The sequence below is a fragment of the Polypterus senegalus genome, chromosome 12, assembly GCF_016835505.1.
Source record: "Polypterus senegalus isolate Bchr_013 chromosome 12, ASM1683550v1, whole genome shotgun sequence".
NCBI lineage: Eukaryota > Metazoa > Chordata > Cladistia > Polypteriformes > Polypteridae > Polypterus > Polypterus senegalus.
In genome coordinates, this window is record NC_053165.1 from 92,358,671 (window position 1) to 92,374,257 (window position 15,587).

The window sequence follows — 15,587 nt, forward strand, 5'->3', positions numbered from 1 at the left end:
AATATGAAGTGTCTATAAAAAGTATTCACCATCTTGGAAGTTTTCACATTTGAATTATAGAGGATCTGATTAGATTTTGTCAATCAACAGAAAAAGACTCTTTATTGTCGCTGTGAAAACAGATCTCAACAAAGTGGTCTAAATGAATTACAAATATAAAGAACAAAATAAATGGTTGCATGTGTATGTACCCCTAAATCAGCATTGGTGTACCCAACTGGTTTTGAAAGTCCCAGAATTAGTACCATGGAGATGACCCATCTAGAGTTACAATTGACTTTATTCTGAATGCACCTTATCAGGAAGGAGTCAGCTTGGGGTAAGTCAGTATGGTGGGCCTAACCTACACAATGAGGACCAAAGAGCGCTCCTAGCAACTCCATGAAAAATACACGTGACGGGATGGAGACAAAAAAAATCTCCAAGTCACTGAATATCCAGTTAAATCAATCATGAAGAAATGGAAAGAGTTTGGCACGGTGGTAAATTTGCCAGGAGTAGGCTGAACACAAAAAATTGAGTGGTTGTGCAAAAAGAAGATGAGCGTGGGAGGCCATCAAGAGACCTCTGAGAATGCAGAAGACCCCTAAATCATTACTGTTGCAGCCACTTGGTTTTAGAAGTCACATAATTAGTTCAATGAAGGTGTGGACTCAGTATTAACCCATGATAGGCATCTGAACCGTCAGAGATCCTTATATTGATAACAGGTTTGCTCCTTTTGATCCGCCCTGTTGTAAATACAGGAAATACACACGTATTGTTTTACTTACAAGTTAGAATCTTTGTTAAAAAGAATTTGCTTAACTTCCTTAAATCATCACTAACCTTCATACTTTGTTAAAAAGAATTTTCCCAACTTCCTTAAATCATCGGCAACATTCATACTTGATAATGTTTTAACTAGTAAGGAGAAGAACATTGGCAGCATTTCCAGAGTTCATCAAATATTGTCCCAATGCTAGACCACCTTCAGCAACACTGGAAAAGAAATCTCTTGGCCCCAAAATGTGAACGATGCCTGGTAGCTACAGCATCGCTTGGGCATCTGTTTTGGGGATGCCCAAAAAGAAACCTCTATTGGGTAAAGATTTCTTTCTTACCGATCAGATACTCAAGGATGTGCCATCAATGCCAGTCCTCTTCTGGCTGACTTTGGAGATATTTCAGACAAGCTTAGGCTATTTGGTGATAAAGATGCCCGCTGTTTCCTCCACTGCATTGTTAGTGTGTCGACTAACTACAAGAATCCTAAAGAACCCTACATAACTCAATAGGAAAATATTTTTATATTATCGAAACCTAGAAAAAATCAAAATTTCCTTGTGCGGAATTGCGTAGAGCTTTCTTTTAGAGTTGGGCAAATTTTTGTTAATGTTGTTCTAAAATATGTTTGCCAAGCTCCTCCCTGAGTTTCTGGTAAACCCCTATGGCTATAATTAATAAGAGATTGTGTAACGCAGTGGGCCTCTTTTTTTTTGCTAACTAGCTGTGTTACTCAGCTTCACTCAGGAAATTTCATAAGGCAATGGGTGACAGGTAAAGGGCCGTCAGTTAATCAGAAGTACAAAGTCCATCCATCCATTATCCAACCCACTATATCCTAACTACAGGGTCACGGTGGTCTGCCGGAGCCAATCCCAGCCAGCACAGGGCGCAAGGCAGGATGCCAGCCCACCACAGGGCACACACACCCACGCACCAAGCAAACATTAGGGACAATTTAAAATCGCCAATGCACCTAACCTGCATGTCTTTGGACTGTGGGAGGAAACCAGAGCACCCGGAGGTAACCCGGGCAGACACGGGGAGAACATGCAAACTCCACGCAGGGAGGACCCGGGACTGAACCTGGGTCACCTAACTGAGAGGCAGCAGCACTACTCACTGCGCCACCGTGCCGCCCAGAAGTACAAATTAACTAAGTAATTGCTTTTATGAGGATTAGTATCATCAGAAGGCAAAGCAGTGTTACCGGTTAAGGGTTTGGGGTTAGAACCTCAAACCCAGAGCTTATGGGTTCAGATCCCACTACTGACACCATGTAATCATGTGTAAAACACTTTAACTGCTATGCTCCAATTGGAAAAGCAAAATAAAAGTAATCACTTGTATCTCAGATATTATAAGTGGCCTTGGATAAAGGCCTCAGTCAAATTATTAATAATATTGGGTCACTGGAGCTGCCTGCTCTGTAACAAGCTATTTACAGTACAGTTGTCCACGAGTCAATCATTACCGTATTGGATGAATTGTTGCTTTTCCTGGTGACTTGGATTTTGTTGATGGTCATTGCAAAACACAGCTTTAGAGTAAAGGGTATTCTTTTGAAATGAAACGAGTAATCAGTAAGAAAAAAGTGAGATTTCAGTGTATCTTCTTGTTCTTGTTCTTCTTCTTCTTCTTAGATGTTACAATTTTCATTTGCTTATGTCACTCACTCTTGCATTTCGTTTTGTGTTTTTGGTCAGCTGTATGTGGTACCCTTGAAAGTCTGCAGATGCAAATGTATATGTAAAGAATTTTGAAGAGAGAGAGATGCATCCCCATGTAAACAACGAACACGCGCAAGTAAATGTAAAGGATTTCAGAGGTCAGGGATGGCTCCCCTTTTAAAGTCCACGGATGGAGTGCCTTGTAGGGGGTCCATTAAGTTTAAACTCATGCCGTCAGTTGGGCACCACTTCCTCCTCTACTTCTATCTCCGTCCATTTTTGCTCCTGGCGAAACAACACCTAAACTCACAGCCACAGCGCCTGTCTCCAGTGCTGGCAGTTACAGCGTGCTTGTTAACCACTGAGCTTCTCTCTCCCTCTCTCTCTTTCTCTCTCTCTCTCTCTCTCTCTCTCTCTCTCTCTCTCTCTCTCCCCATCTCTCTCTCTCTCTCTCTCTCTCTCTCTATATATATATATCTATCTCTCTCTCTCTCTCTCTCTGCTTCTTCTGCAGCCTACACTCCTCTCCATGCAAGCTTTGTCCTCCTCCTCCTCCCGACTCTGGCTCCTCGAATGGCGTGAGGCAGCCTCCTTTATAACGCACCCGGAATTGGTCCAGGTGATCTCTAATTAACTTCCAGCAGCACTCCCGGGTGTGGCGGAAGTGCTGCATGGGCACCTGGAAGTACTCCAGGTTCACCCGGATCCTCTTCTGGCAGCACTTCCGAGTGTGGCGGGCGGAAGTGTTGCCGTCCAGGTGTTCAGGGATGTCCAGGCACCCCCTGACAGTGGCTCCGGGCCCATGGCCCTGATGTAATCCAGGGGGGCTGCCCTCTCGTGTCCCAGAGGAGGTATTGTCTCTCTTCCATGGACAAGGTCCCCGGCCGTCCATCACAATATATATATATATATTTATATATAAATATAATAAATATATATATTATTAATATTAATAAATATCGATCAATAAAAAACAAGACCCAGCAAATTTTCTTTTTTCTATAAAGTCACCACATTTCAATCAAATCAGTCAAAACATTTGGAGTTTTGGGGTATTTCATTTTTCTATTGTAGTCAGGTTTATTGACATATTGATCCTTGTCCTTTCTTAGTGGATACCTACTGCCTTATATATACAATCCTGCCAAATTTCACCTTTTTAACTTAACATGAAATAATGTTTTTATTGAGGAGTGAGTCAACTTTACATTATATACTGTACGTCTGGATCAGCTCTCTGTTGTGGGTCAGGGTCTTCATATGGCTTATGATCACAAATCTTTATAGTTTCTGTGATCTGTAGGATCACTAGTATGACATTTTTAAATCTTGTAGTTTTGTTTTACTGAAACGTTTGCCTGATTGTCATATAAAACATCTTCTGCAATGTAAAAATTGGAAACAAATTACATGATAAGGAAAATGATAGAATACATCTGTAAGGTTGTGGCTGTGCTGTTATGTCACAGTAAACATCCTTGATGGCTGCCTAATGTTCTGTCATATCAGGAAGGCAAAGACATTTTGGAATTAATGCTGAGATATAACATCTGCATTAGCGCTGGTAAAAATACACCATTAAAATGCAGAAGTCCAAACTTGACGACCTTTCATTTTTAGTTGTTGTTCAAAACGCATAATTCTGTGTTGCATGTATTATAAGCTCAGTTTCAGCTGTCGGGTCCCTCTGTAATGTCTAAAATGGTGCAATGGCTATAAGACCACACAAATCTCACAGCTTGCTACACCTCACGGCCTGCATGTGAAAGATATGGAAAACATCTACCTCCCACCACTGCTGCTCAGCCTCCGCTCTCGTCAGCTCGATGATGTCACCGATAGATAGCACGAGCGCTTGTCCAAACGCTACAGGGGGTGGTGGTCTGCCGTAATAGTCTTCACAAGCCTCCATTTTAGGAAATCCTCAAAAAAAAAAAAAAAAGAGGAGACGTAAGTTAAAAAAGAAATGAAAATGAAGAACAACATTTACAGTAAATGGTCTTATTATTCATCATCCAACCCACTATATCCTAACTACAGGGGTTTGCTGGAGCCAATCTCAGCCAACACAGGGCAGGAACAAATCCCCAGGCAGGGTGCCAGCCCACCACAGGGTACACACACACCAACCAAGCACACACTAGGGACAATTTAGGATTGTCAATGCACCTCACCTGCATGTCTTTGGACTGTGGGAGGAAACCCACGCAGAAACAATTTAAAATTGCCAATTCACACTAACGCACATGCCTTTGGACTGTGGGAGGAAACCCACGCAGACACGGGGAGAACACGCAAACTCCACGCAGGGAGGACCCGGGAAGTGAACCCAGGTCTCCTAACTGCGAGGCAACGATGCTAGCCACTGCGCCACCCTATTCTTTTAATTAACATTACTAATCAAATTTTTAGTATGCCCTCATAATTCAGATTTCATGGACAATATGGAGGTTAGTACATAAAGGAATAGAGGCCATGTTGTCATTAAAGGAAAAAAAGATACTTCTATTTAAGCACAGCATGCTTTCTGTGGTACCACATGGCTCTTTACCTTCTCTGATCTTCTGGAAGTAATTTGTTTAAAAACTTTGAAGATGAAGATGAAGATGAAGAGAGAGTGTGACCGAGTGGTGCTGGACAGTCCAACCAAGAGCTCTGCAGTTCTAACCTCACCATTGACTCTACTGAATTCAGAGCCAGTCGGCCAACCATCCTGGGCTCTGGTTATATAAATAAGAGAACTTGTCTATAAATCACTTTAAATTCTCAGTTGATTAAACAATTCTAGCCAGATGCAAGAGTAGAGAGTGCTCAGCCTCCTCCATTAACAACCACTAAGACAGAAACTGAGGTGGTGATGCTATGCTGAACTTAAAGACAGGTATGGACAGCAAAAAAGTGATTTAAAAAGGCCAGGAGTGGAAAAGCAGCCACACACACACACAAAATCTACGATCAATTGCATGTTCCTTTCCTGCTTCATTGATTTGCGCACATAACCAAATTAAGAAGCCACCAGATCTGAAAGTGATCACCCATCCCAGTCACAGAGCACACCAATGTTGGCAGTGTGGTTTCACACAGCGATGAAAAAGAAGCCCACCACAGATTTGATGGAGCAGAGATGGTGTGTGTAAAATTCCAATTTAGAGACACCAAGCACTGAAGGGAATCGTCCAAGGAGAATAGTGACACTTGGTTGCTGGCTGCACATTGAACTGTTTCCTCTGTAACAATATCTTTTGTTTTTGTACTTTCCTGCTGCAAACAGATTACCTTCTGGGATAATAAAGTCTACCCTACCTAAACCTTCAATAAGTGTGTTAGATAATCAGTTAGTTTAACTATAGTACATTTTATAGTGAACACAATTTTAAATTCCAGTTCCAAAGTGGGAGGCATGGTGCCGCAGTGGATAGCGCTGCTGCCTCGCAGTTAGGAGGCCCTGGGTCCTCCCTGTGTGGAGTTTGCATGTTCTTTCCGTGTCTGTGTGGGTTTCCTCCCACAGTCCAAAGACATGCAGATTAGGCGCATTGTGCACTCCTTTGGAGTGTGCATGCCCTGTGGTGGGTTGGCGCCCTGCCCGGGGTTTGTTTCCTGCCTTGTGCACTGGGATTGGCTCCAGCAGACACCTGTGACCCGGTAGTTAGGATATAGCTGGATGGATGGATTCCAAAGCAACAACTGTGTGCACTGGAATACAAAATGAATATCTACTTTTCTCTGTATGTAATTCATTACATGACGTTTGTATTTTTATTTATTTATTTTTTTTTGTTCTTTCTCTTGTATGTTATAATTTGGACATTGCTCTAAACTTATAAATGGAAAGTACTCCATACAAAATAAGCTATAAAGGATAGATGGATAGATTAAATGAAAACGAGTCTTTATTTTGTCTGGACAGCTTTATATGGATACAGTTCTGCATGTCTTCAGGTAGGGAGAGATTTTGGACGTGTTGCCAAGTAGTTAGACAGATGTGAAAGGCACTATACAATCGACAGATAGCGGAAGGCACTGTATAAGATAGATATTAAAAGGCACTATATAACCTTGTGAATGTTGTCATCTACAGTTAACTGTCACTAAGAATTAGCTGACTGAAAAATATTCTGGTGAACCACTTTAAAATCTTATGCCCTAGGCCAAGTTTGCTGAAAACTTCCTTGTTTTGATGAGATTTGTTTTTGTCTTTTTTGGCAATTAGAAAGTCAGATTTTAGCCCACTAGCAGCAAACACTCCAAGAGTGAGTATTCAGGCCAAGCTCCAGAGCGGGCAAGAAAAATACATTGTGAATTTGGGCAAACCAGACCATAGATAGATAGATAGATAGATAAAATTATGTAGTTTTGTAATTATATCAAACCAATATCCACCTAGGTCACATATTTTGCACCTGAGTTGTGGTCTGATTCCACAACAAAACACTTGGTGTAGTCGGCAGGATCTGCATTGTGGACTGGTGGAGTGCAGGGCCCAAAAGTAATGGGAACTGAGTGATAGAGAGTGTTTATGGAGGAATATTTCGGACAAAATGAAATAAATAAATAAATGCGTAAATAAATAAAAGTACTGAGAAATGTGAGCATAAATAAATAAATGTGTCATGAAATGAGAGCCTTAATAAATAAATATGTCATGAAATGAGAGCATAAATAAATAAATGTGTCACAAAATATGTTTTTCGTTGCTTATTTATTTATTTCATTTTGTCCGTAACATTCCTGCAAACCGTCATGAAATACGGCTTGAAATAAAACTGTCAGTTTCACTCGTCAAAGTTGAGAGGGTGGGCTCTAACACGCCCTCTAGTTACTGATTGGTGAATCGATAGCACAAGAATTAATTAGAAAAATGCTTACTACTGCCGATGAAATGGATTCTGCCGAAGATATTACGTATTTCAGAGAGAGAATTGAAGATTTATCGGAAGAAATTACAATGTTTCTTCAAGGTGTTCTATTGACTCAGCTGGAATGTCAAAGGACGGACGTCCAGAGCAGGGTACTGCATCACCTGAACTGGAGTGTAGTCGAATCCGTTCCACCTGTTCTTCGATAATTTCAAAAACAGTTTCATCTATATCGGAGTCTAAAAGGGCCGCCAACATTGTAATTTCTTCCGATAAATCTTCAATTCTCTCTCTGAAATACGTAATATCTTCGGTAGAATCCATTTCATCGGCAGTAGTAAGCATTTTTCTAATTAATTCTTGTGCTATCGATTCACCAATCAGTAACTAGAGGGCGTGTTAGAGCCCACCCTCTCAACTTTGACGAGTGAAAGTGACAGTTTTATTTCAAGCCATATTTCATGACGGTTTGCAGGAATGTTACGGACAAAATGAAATAAATAAATAAGCAATGAAAAACATATTTTGTGACACATTTATTTATTTATGCTCTCATTTCACAGTACTTTTATTTATTTACGCATTTATTTATTTATTTCATTTTGTCCGAAATATTCCTCCATAAGTGTTATGGTATGGATTTTGTTGTTAATTACTCGATTTAGGGGTATTTCTAAGTCAAGGATTTTATTTCTATCATTTCTTTTTCAATTTTCCTAATAATTTTGGAGTTGTATTTCTATTTATTTTAACATTTTGAATGCCATTTTAAGTCCTCATACCTGCCCGATAAATGAAGAAATGCATTTTATTATAGATAGATAGATAGATCAGGCAGGCAGGCACCCTACAATAGACAGGTAAATGTGACGTGGTGTTTGTCGGTCTAGCGTGTCTGGATCCAGTGTTATATGTCAACATATATTTTCAGTTTGAGTCTGGTGGGCTGGGAAACAGAAGTGAGCTGAAGATGGAGATGAGCAAAAGCCTCACAATACCTAACACGTCAAGTTGAAAATTGGTAACAATTAAAAACTGGAACCATAAGCCAAAAGAAGAAAACAAAGCATGACACCCTGATTTTTTTTTTTTGCTTTTACTTTCTTACTCCCGAAATGGCTGATAATAATGAGGAAGTCTTGTTACTCAGATTAGTCAGCCAGAGTGTTTTGTGTGACACTTATACTAGAGTGGCACTCTCGGGGAGCTTTGTGCCCAGTAAGGTGGCGTGCAGTTGTGCCACCATGCCATGCCAGACTTCACTTACTTGTGTCTAGCAGAGGGTCTGAAAACCTAGTGGGCCACACGTTTGGTAAAATCTGACGTCATTCTGGCTAACACCACTGCTTAGAGCAAATCAAACCACAATAGTTTTCTTCACGTTTACAAGGTTAATTCTTTTCTAACTTTTGACTGAGTGAGAAACATTAATAACAAATGGAGATGCCATTGGCATCAAGTAGAACACATTTCTACAGTTGTTTCTTTCATGTGTCTGCCTTTTTTGTTTTCTAGTTTCACTTTATCAGCCGTGCTCTGCAGCAGTTGTCTTTAGAGTCTGATGTGGTTTTGAGCTCTCATTCAGTGCCAATGCTGAACTTCTGCATGTTTTCCTGTTTTTATGCAATACGCCAAACACTGCAAGCTAAAAAAACAATGAAGGAACTGAGGCAGCACCCATCCCAGGACACAATCCTTATTTTAAAGAAGCTGACATTCTAAACAAACTCAGCTGAGATGTTTGAGTTGTGCTTCACAATTTCTTTGGTTCTTTCTCTATAATATGACAACCAGTGAATATTGCTGTATAATATTCTAATGTGCTTAATCCAGACCAGGGGCACGGTGGGTGCAGGAGCCTAACCCAGGTAGCATAGGGCGCTAGTCCATCACAGGGTGAACACACACGAGCCAATGTAGCATCGCAAATTCAACTAACCTGCGTGTCTTTGGACTGTGGGAGGAATGCCACACAAACAGGAGGAGAACATTCATACTCCACACAAGAAGGTCCTGGGACGCAAACCCTAGTCTCCTTACTGCGAGGCAGCTGCACTACTACTGTGCCACTGTGCCACCCGCTAGTGAATAATCATTTTTGAATATATTCATTCTGTCAGTCAGTCATTATCTAACCCGCTATATCCTAACTCAGGGTCACGGGGGTCTGCTGGAGCCAATCCCAGCCAACACAGGGTGCAAAGCAGGAAACAAACCCAGGCAGGGCGCCAGCCCACCGCAGGGAACACACACACATCCACACACTAAGCACACACTAGGGACAATTTAGGATCGCCAATGCAGTTACAATTTGCTTTAATTTTGTTTTTGTGTGTGTCTGTGTGTGTGAAGTGAGTAAAGAAGAAAACCTGAAGTACAGCTGGGGATTTACACTCACTGCTTTGTGGTTATAAGGCCAGTTCTTTGACCACCAGATCACATGCTTTGCACTAATTGAAGTGACTCATCTAAATTAGGCAGCGTTCTGACTAGGCACTGTGGTTATCACACTATAACTCCAGCCATATCAGCAATTGCTGGTTTTAATACCATGCCAGGCAAATATAACAGTTCACTTTCCAAAGCAAATTCTGTTCTAAAGCATTTGCTTGGTGTACAACTCAAGGCAAGGAGAAGAATTAGAAAAGGATGTAGGCCGTGAACACAAGAGTGGCCTTCCACCTGAACATTTGAAAGAGAAATTTGTGGCAAGTCCAATGAGAAACAAAGGAAATAAGGGGATGAGGAGATGTCTTATCATATAAGCAGACCCAAGTTCATTAGGGAATTAGCCGTTCATCAGACCTCATAATCATTACATGTAGGCCGTGAACACAAGAGCAGTCTTCTACCTAAACATTTGAGAAACAAATTTGTGGCAAGTCCAATGAGAAACAAAGGAAATAAGGGAACTAGGAGATGTCTTATCATTTATGCCAGGCCCAAGTCCATTAGATGTTAGCCATTCATCAGACCTCATAATAATTAGAAAAGGATGTAGACTGTGAACGCAAGAGTGGCCTTCCACCTGAACATCTGAGAAACAAATTTGTGGCAAGTCCAATGAGAAACAAAGGAAATGAGAGGACGTGGAGATATCTTATCACTTAAGCAGGCCCAAGTTCATTAGAAAAGCAGGTGTTTATCAAACCTTATAATAATCATAAAAGGATATAGACCGTGAATGCAAGGGTGGCCAGCCACCTGAACATTTGAGAAAAAACTTTGTTGCAAGTCCAATGAGAAACAAAGGAAATAAGGGGATGTGGAGATGTCTTATCATATAAGCAGGCCCATGTTCATTAGGGAATTAGCCGTTCATCAGACCTCATAATAATTAGATGTAGGTAGTGAACACAAGAGTGGCTCTCCACCTGAACATCTGAGAAACAACTTTGTGGCAAGTCCAATGAGAAACAAAGGAAATAAGGGGATGTGGAGTTGTCTTATCACTTAAGCAGGCCCAAGTTCATTAGAAAAGTAGCTGTTTATCAAACCTTATAATAAACATAAAAGGATGTAGGCCGTGAACACAACAGTGGCCTTCCACCTGAACAATTGAGAAACAAGTTTGTGACAAATCCATTGAGAAACAAAGGAAATAAGGGAACTAGGAGATGTCTTATCACTTATGCTGACCTATGTTCATTAGATGTTATCCATTCATCAAACCTTATAATAATCAGAAGAGGATGTAGACCGTAAACGCAAGAGTGGCCAGTCACCTGAACATTTGCAAAACAACTTTGTGGCAAGGCCAATGGGAAACAAAGGAAACAAGGGGATGAGGAGATATCTTATCACTTAAGCAGGCCCAGCAATCAAGAGGAAAGAGGAAGGGAATCAGCTCTCAATAACATTCCCTAAGGCTAAGTTAATACTGCTAGCATTTCATGTAAAACCAGTGTTTTAAAATAAATGCCCGCACTGGGACAGTGGGCATGCATGCATGGTCAGAAACAGGATCCTCCATGAAGGGATGGTTATGTCGCTGTCTATGGGATTTATCGTAATAATAACCGGTGAATTATTTGCATTTTGGAAGTGTATGGAGCATTGAAACTGTACAAAACGCATTTTAGAAGCATGGAGGTAAGCAACACAACTGTCGCCCATGGAAAGCAACTCCTCTATGTGTGCTATATTGAAACAGTGTCAGTCTAATCCCATTTGGGGCCCTAGATGGGGTTGATGGATGTCACCCCTTGTTGTCCATAGTGGGTAGTGTGTATTTATTATATTTCGACAACCTGCTGTAACAGAGTTCCCCTTGGTGACCAGAGCACATTCCCCTTCAGTATCAAAAATGGTGCCCTTTTGTTCATATACCACGGACTTTACGTAGCATGGTGTCCACTCAGTATCATCAGAGTTCAATGTCTAGGTTGTCCCCCTTGGGGTTACTTTGATTAATGGCACCCACACATTATCATCTCCCTTGCCACCCCATATGACAGACATTATTATCCTAATTCTAAAACCCAGTGGGGATCCCTCTTGTTGTATGTAGCATGTGGCCCTTAGCTTTCAAAAATGGCTCCCCTCGGATGACAGCACCCTTAGGCAACCACCCATGTCATCTTATGGATTTATCGACTCTTTGCTGGAATATGATTTACATCCATTGAGGATGAATACTCAGTCGAATGAGACATTGTAATCCAACCAGGGAAGGGACATGTAATAAGCATGAGCAAATCAGAACGAGATTAGAGTCTACATTTTTCAAAGCTTTCTGTATTCACTCATCCAATCGTCAACACTGAGCCAGCGTTTTTTTAGAAGTAAGCAGTATGACACTGGAGAGCATTTTCGCAAGTCTCGGTTTTTCATAGCAGCAAGAATGAAAGGTGAAAATGAAGATGTAATGGCGTAGATGTAGCCTAAGATTGGCCATTTCTGGTACAATGGAGAACAAAGGAGAAACTCATTCTCGCATGTACCTCATTCAGAATGAACAGTTTCACTAGAACAGGGGATCTTAACCTGAGGTTCATGGACCCCTAGGGGGTCCATGGATGGGTTTCAGGGTGTCAGTTAAAAATTAATATTTATATTCACTATACAGTTTGATTTAGAGTAGTAGTAGTAGTGGTAAATGTTGTAGTAGTAGATTTGTTTTAATTTGCACAAGAGGATTGTATTTAATAATTAAATTGAGTGGCCATTAGTTTTTGCATAAAAAGGAGTGTTTTCTTTAGATCGTTCACTTTAAAGTTTAACAATACTTTGTGTGGGCGGCACAGTGGCGCAGTGGTAGCGTTGCTGCCTCGCAGTAAGGAGTCCCAGGTTCGCTTCCCGGGTCCTCCTTGCGTGAAGCTTACATGTTCTCCCCGTGTCTGCGTGGGTTTCCTCCCACAGTCCAAACACATGCAGGTTAGGTGCATTGGCGGGCCTAAATTGTCCCTAGTGTGTGGGCTGGCGCCCTTTCCGGGATTTGTTCCTGTGCCCTGTGCTGGCTAGGATTGGCTCCTGTGACCCTGTTTTAGGATATAGCGGGTTGGAAACTGACTGACTATACTTTGTGTATGTCATATATGTATAAGACAATCAAATCTCGATAAATAAAGAACATTATATTCATTGCATGCAAAGTTGTGTTTAGGTGAATATTTCTGGGGATAGGGGGTCCATTGCTTTCATCAGATTCTTAAAGGGGTCTGTGACTTAAAAAAGGTTAAGAATCACTGCACTAGAAGGAGAAAGAAGCACGATGTTCTTCCACTAACTCCATTTTGTTCAGGTCAGTGTCCCGACACGCAGCAGCAGCATTTTCAAACGGGTTGTACAAGCTAAACACCAGACTGCCAGTCAAGATCAGGTCAGACAGACACTCACACACTCACACTAACTGTCACTTTAAACAGGTCACCTATTTAAGGTCACCAATTATAACAGCATACATTTTTTCTTTTGGAATGGCGAGTAAATTAGGATACCCATAGAAAATCTACATGAACACAGAGAAAGCGTGCAAACTGCTCACATCCTTCAACAGGGAGGCAACTGATCGCAGGTTTCCATTAGGCCGCTGTGCCACCTCTGATGAACATGAATCTGCTCATTCAAAAGATGATGTATTTGTGAAACTCTAGACTCATAGAAGTAGCATTTGCTAACCGCAGGAAACATGATGGGTTGATTGTAAAAATAGAGATGGACATCTCTGGGTCTCCTAGAATTTGCATGTGCCAGGTACAAAGTACACATCTTGTATTCTCTTTTATTTTTCTGTCTCTATCAGCAAACAAAGAGTCAGATAAAAGGTGCAATTGTGTAAAGGGAATACACGGAAACCACTGTGTGGGCTAACAGATAAAATTACATCTCATCCATTTGAATAAAACAAATGAGAACCTTTCAATAATAAACAGAAAAGGCAACTCTTAAGAATGATAAGGATGTCTTTTTAGGCTTGCTGGCCTTCATAAGGCCACCTCCGCGCCATAGCTACATTTAGACACACTTTAGATATTTTACACCAATCGAACCTCCATTATGACCAGCTTACCTGATTCTGAGGGTCTGTGAGGAGGGGATCTGTTTGATTTTTGCTGTCAAAAGAAAATCAAGACATTAGCAGACCAACATCTAGGACGTACGCAATATTTCATTTTGAAATTCAGCTTTGCATGTCTTCTCAGTTATACACACCCTGACTGCATGCCTTGTTTTGTAAGAACATGGGGACAAGATTGTCCCGCAATGAGTTTAGTTTCAGGGTCTCCTTCTAAACTTCCTGCAACTACTTTAGTTTCAGGGTCTCCTTCTGAACTTCCTGCAACGATTTCAGTTTCAGGGTCTCCTTCTGAACTTCCTGCATTGACTTTAGTTTCAGGGTCTCCTTCTGAACTTCCTGCAACGACTTTAGTTTAAGGATCTCCTTCTGAACTTAAACCTCCCACTCTGCACCAAATCAAATTTATGCTCAACATTTCCACCACAACTCTACCATTTTTAGAGGTCAGTCTTTCTCTCAGCCTTCCAAGACTTAAAACTTCCGTCTTATTACCATCCAAATGACACACAATTACCTTTCATCAAAAAAAAAGAAACAGACCAATTTCACAGTTCCTTAGACTTCACCACTTCTGCAGTGATGAGGTGGACTTTCTTAATGAATGAGGAGTTTCTTCATTGGTAGGGGATACCCTTCTCATATCATGGACAGGGCCCTCAACCAAGCTGGGCATAAGCCTCGTAACATCCACTCTATGAGAAGCCCCAATTATGAAACCTGTAGTGTGCTGGTCCTCCCTTTCCACTATAATATGCCATCTTCCAGGATGCCTCATGCCTGGACAACCTTGTGAGGAAGGCAGGCTCTATTGTAGGCATGGAGCTGGACAGTTTGACATCTGTGGCAGAGCGACGGGCGCTGAGCAGACTCCAGTCAATCATGGAGAATCCACTACATCTACTGAACAGGATCATCTCCAGACAGAGGAGCAGCTTCAGCGACAGACTGCTGTCACCATCCTGCTCCACTGACAGACTGAGGAGACCCCACACTATGCGACTCTTCAGTACCACCCGGGGGGGTAAACTTTAACATTATACAAAGTTATTGTCTGTTATACCTGCATTGTTATCACTCTTTAATTTAATATTGTTTTTTATCAGTATGCTGCTGCTGCTGGAGTATGTGAATTTCCCCTTGGGGATTAATAAAGTATCTATCTATCTATCTATCTATCTATCTATCTATCTATCTATCTATCTATCTATCTATAATAAAAATTAATATCTATCTATCCATCTATCTATCTATAATAAAAATTAATATCTATCTATCTATCTATCTATCTATCTATCTATCTATCTATCTATAATAAAAATTAATATCTATCTATCTATCTATCTATCTATCTATCTATCTATCTATCTATCTATCTATCTATCTATCTATCTCAGGAGTCTAACTCTTCTTTGATGTCCTGCCATCGACCACCTAACCTGCACAAAGTTCTCATCCACAACTCATTTCACAGAGAGGAGCCGCATTCCCCACCAGACACTTTGGGCTGTAAGAGGAGCCGCTGCGTCTCTGGCACATATGTCACCAACAATACCCTTGTATCTCACCCCTCAGGTAAAGTTCTTTGCTTCTTGCCAGTCTAAGTATCTCATTTATTTCATTTCTTATGGGAAGTGTCCAGATTTCTACATAGGTGATACAAGGAGATGTCCAGCATATGGAAATTATTCAGGCCAAAATTAAATGCAGCCCACCGCATTAGCTGTGTTGAAATGCAATACATATATACAAATGAGACATTTGATTTTCGCTCAGTTT

At 41.0% G+C, this 15,587-nt stretch overlaps 1 protein-coding gene across 3 annotated transcripts in view; it reads right to left on the minus strand.

Annotated features, from left to right (window-relative positions):
* LOC120541354 (proto-oncogene vav-like) overlaps positions 1 to 15,587 on the minus strand; it is a 147,797-nt gene that overhangs the window by 17,759 nt on the left and 114,451 nt on the right. For all 3 annotated transcript variants that reach the window (XM_039772899.1, XM_039772898.1, XM_039772897.1), the window contains exons 19-20: positions 13,803 to 13,845; positions 4,222 to 4,358 (exon numbers count right to left, since the gene is read on the minus strand). In XM_039772899.1, the coding sequence (XP_039628833.1) occupies positions 4,222 to 4,358; positions 13,803 to 13,845 (180 nt within the window). The remainder of the gene's footprint in view (positions 1 to 4,221; positions 4,359 to 13,802; positions 13,846 to 15,587) is intronic.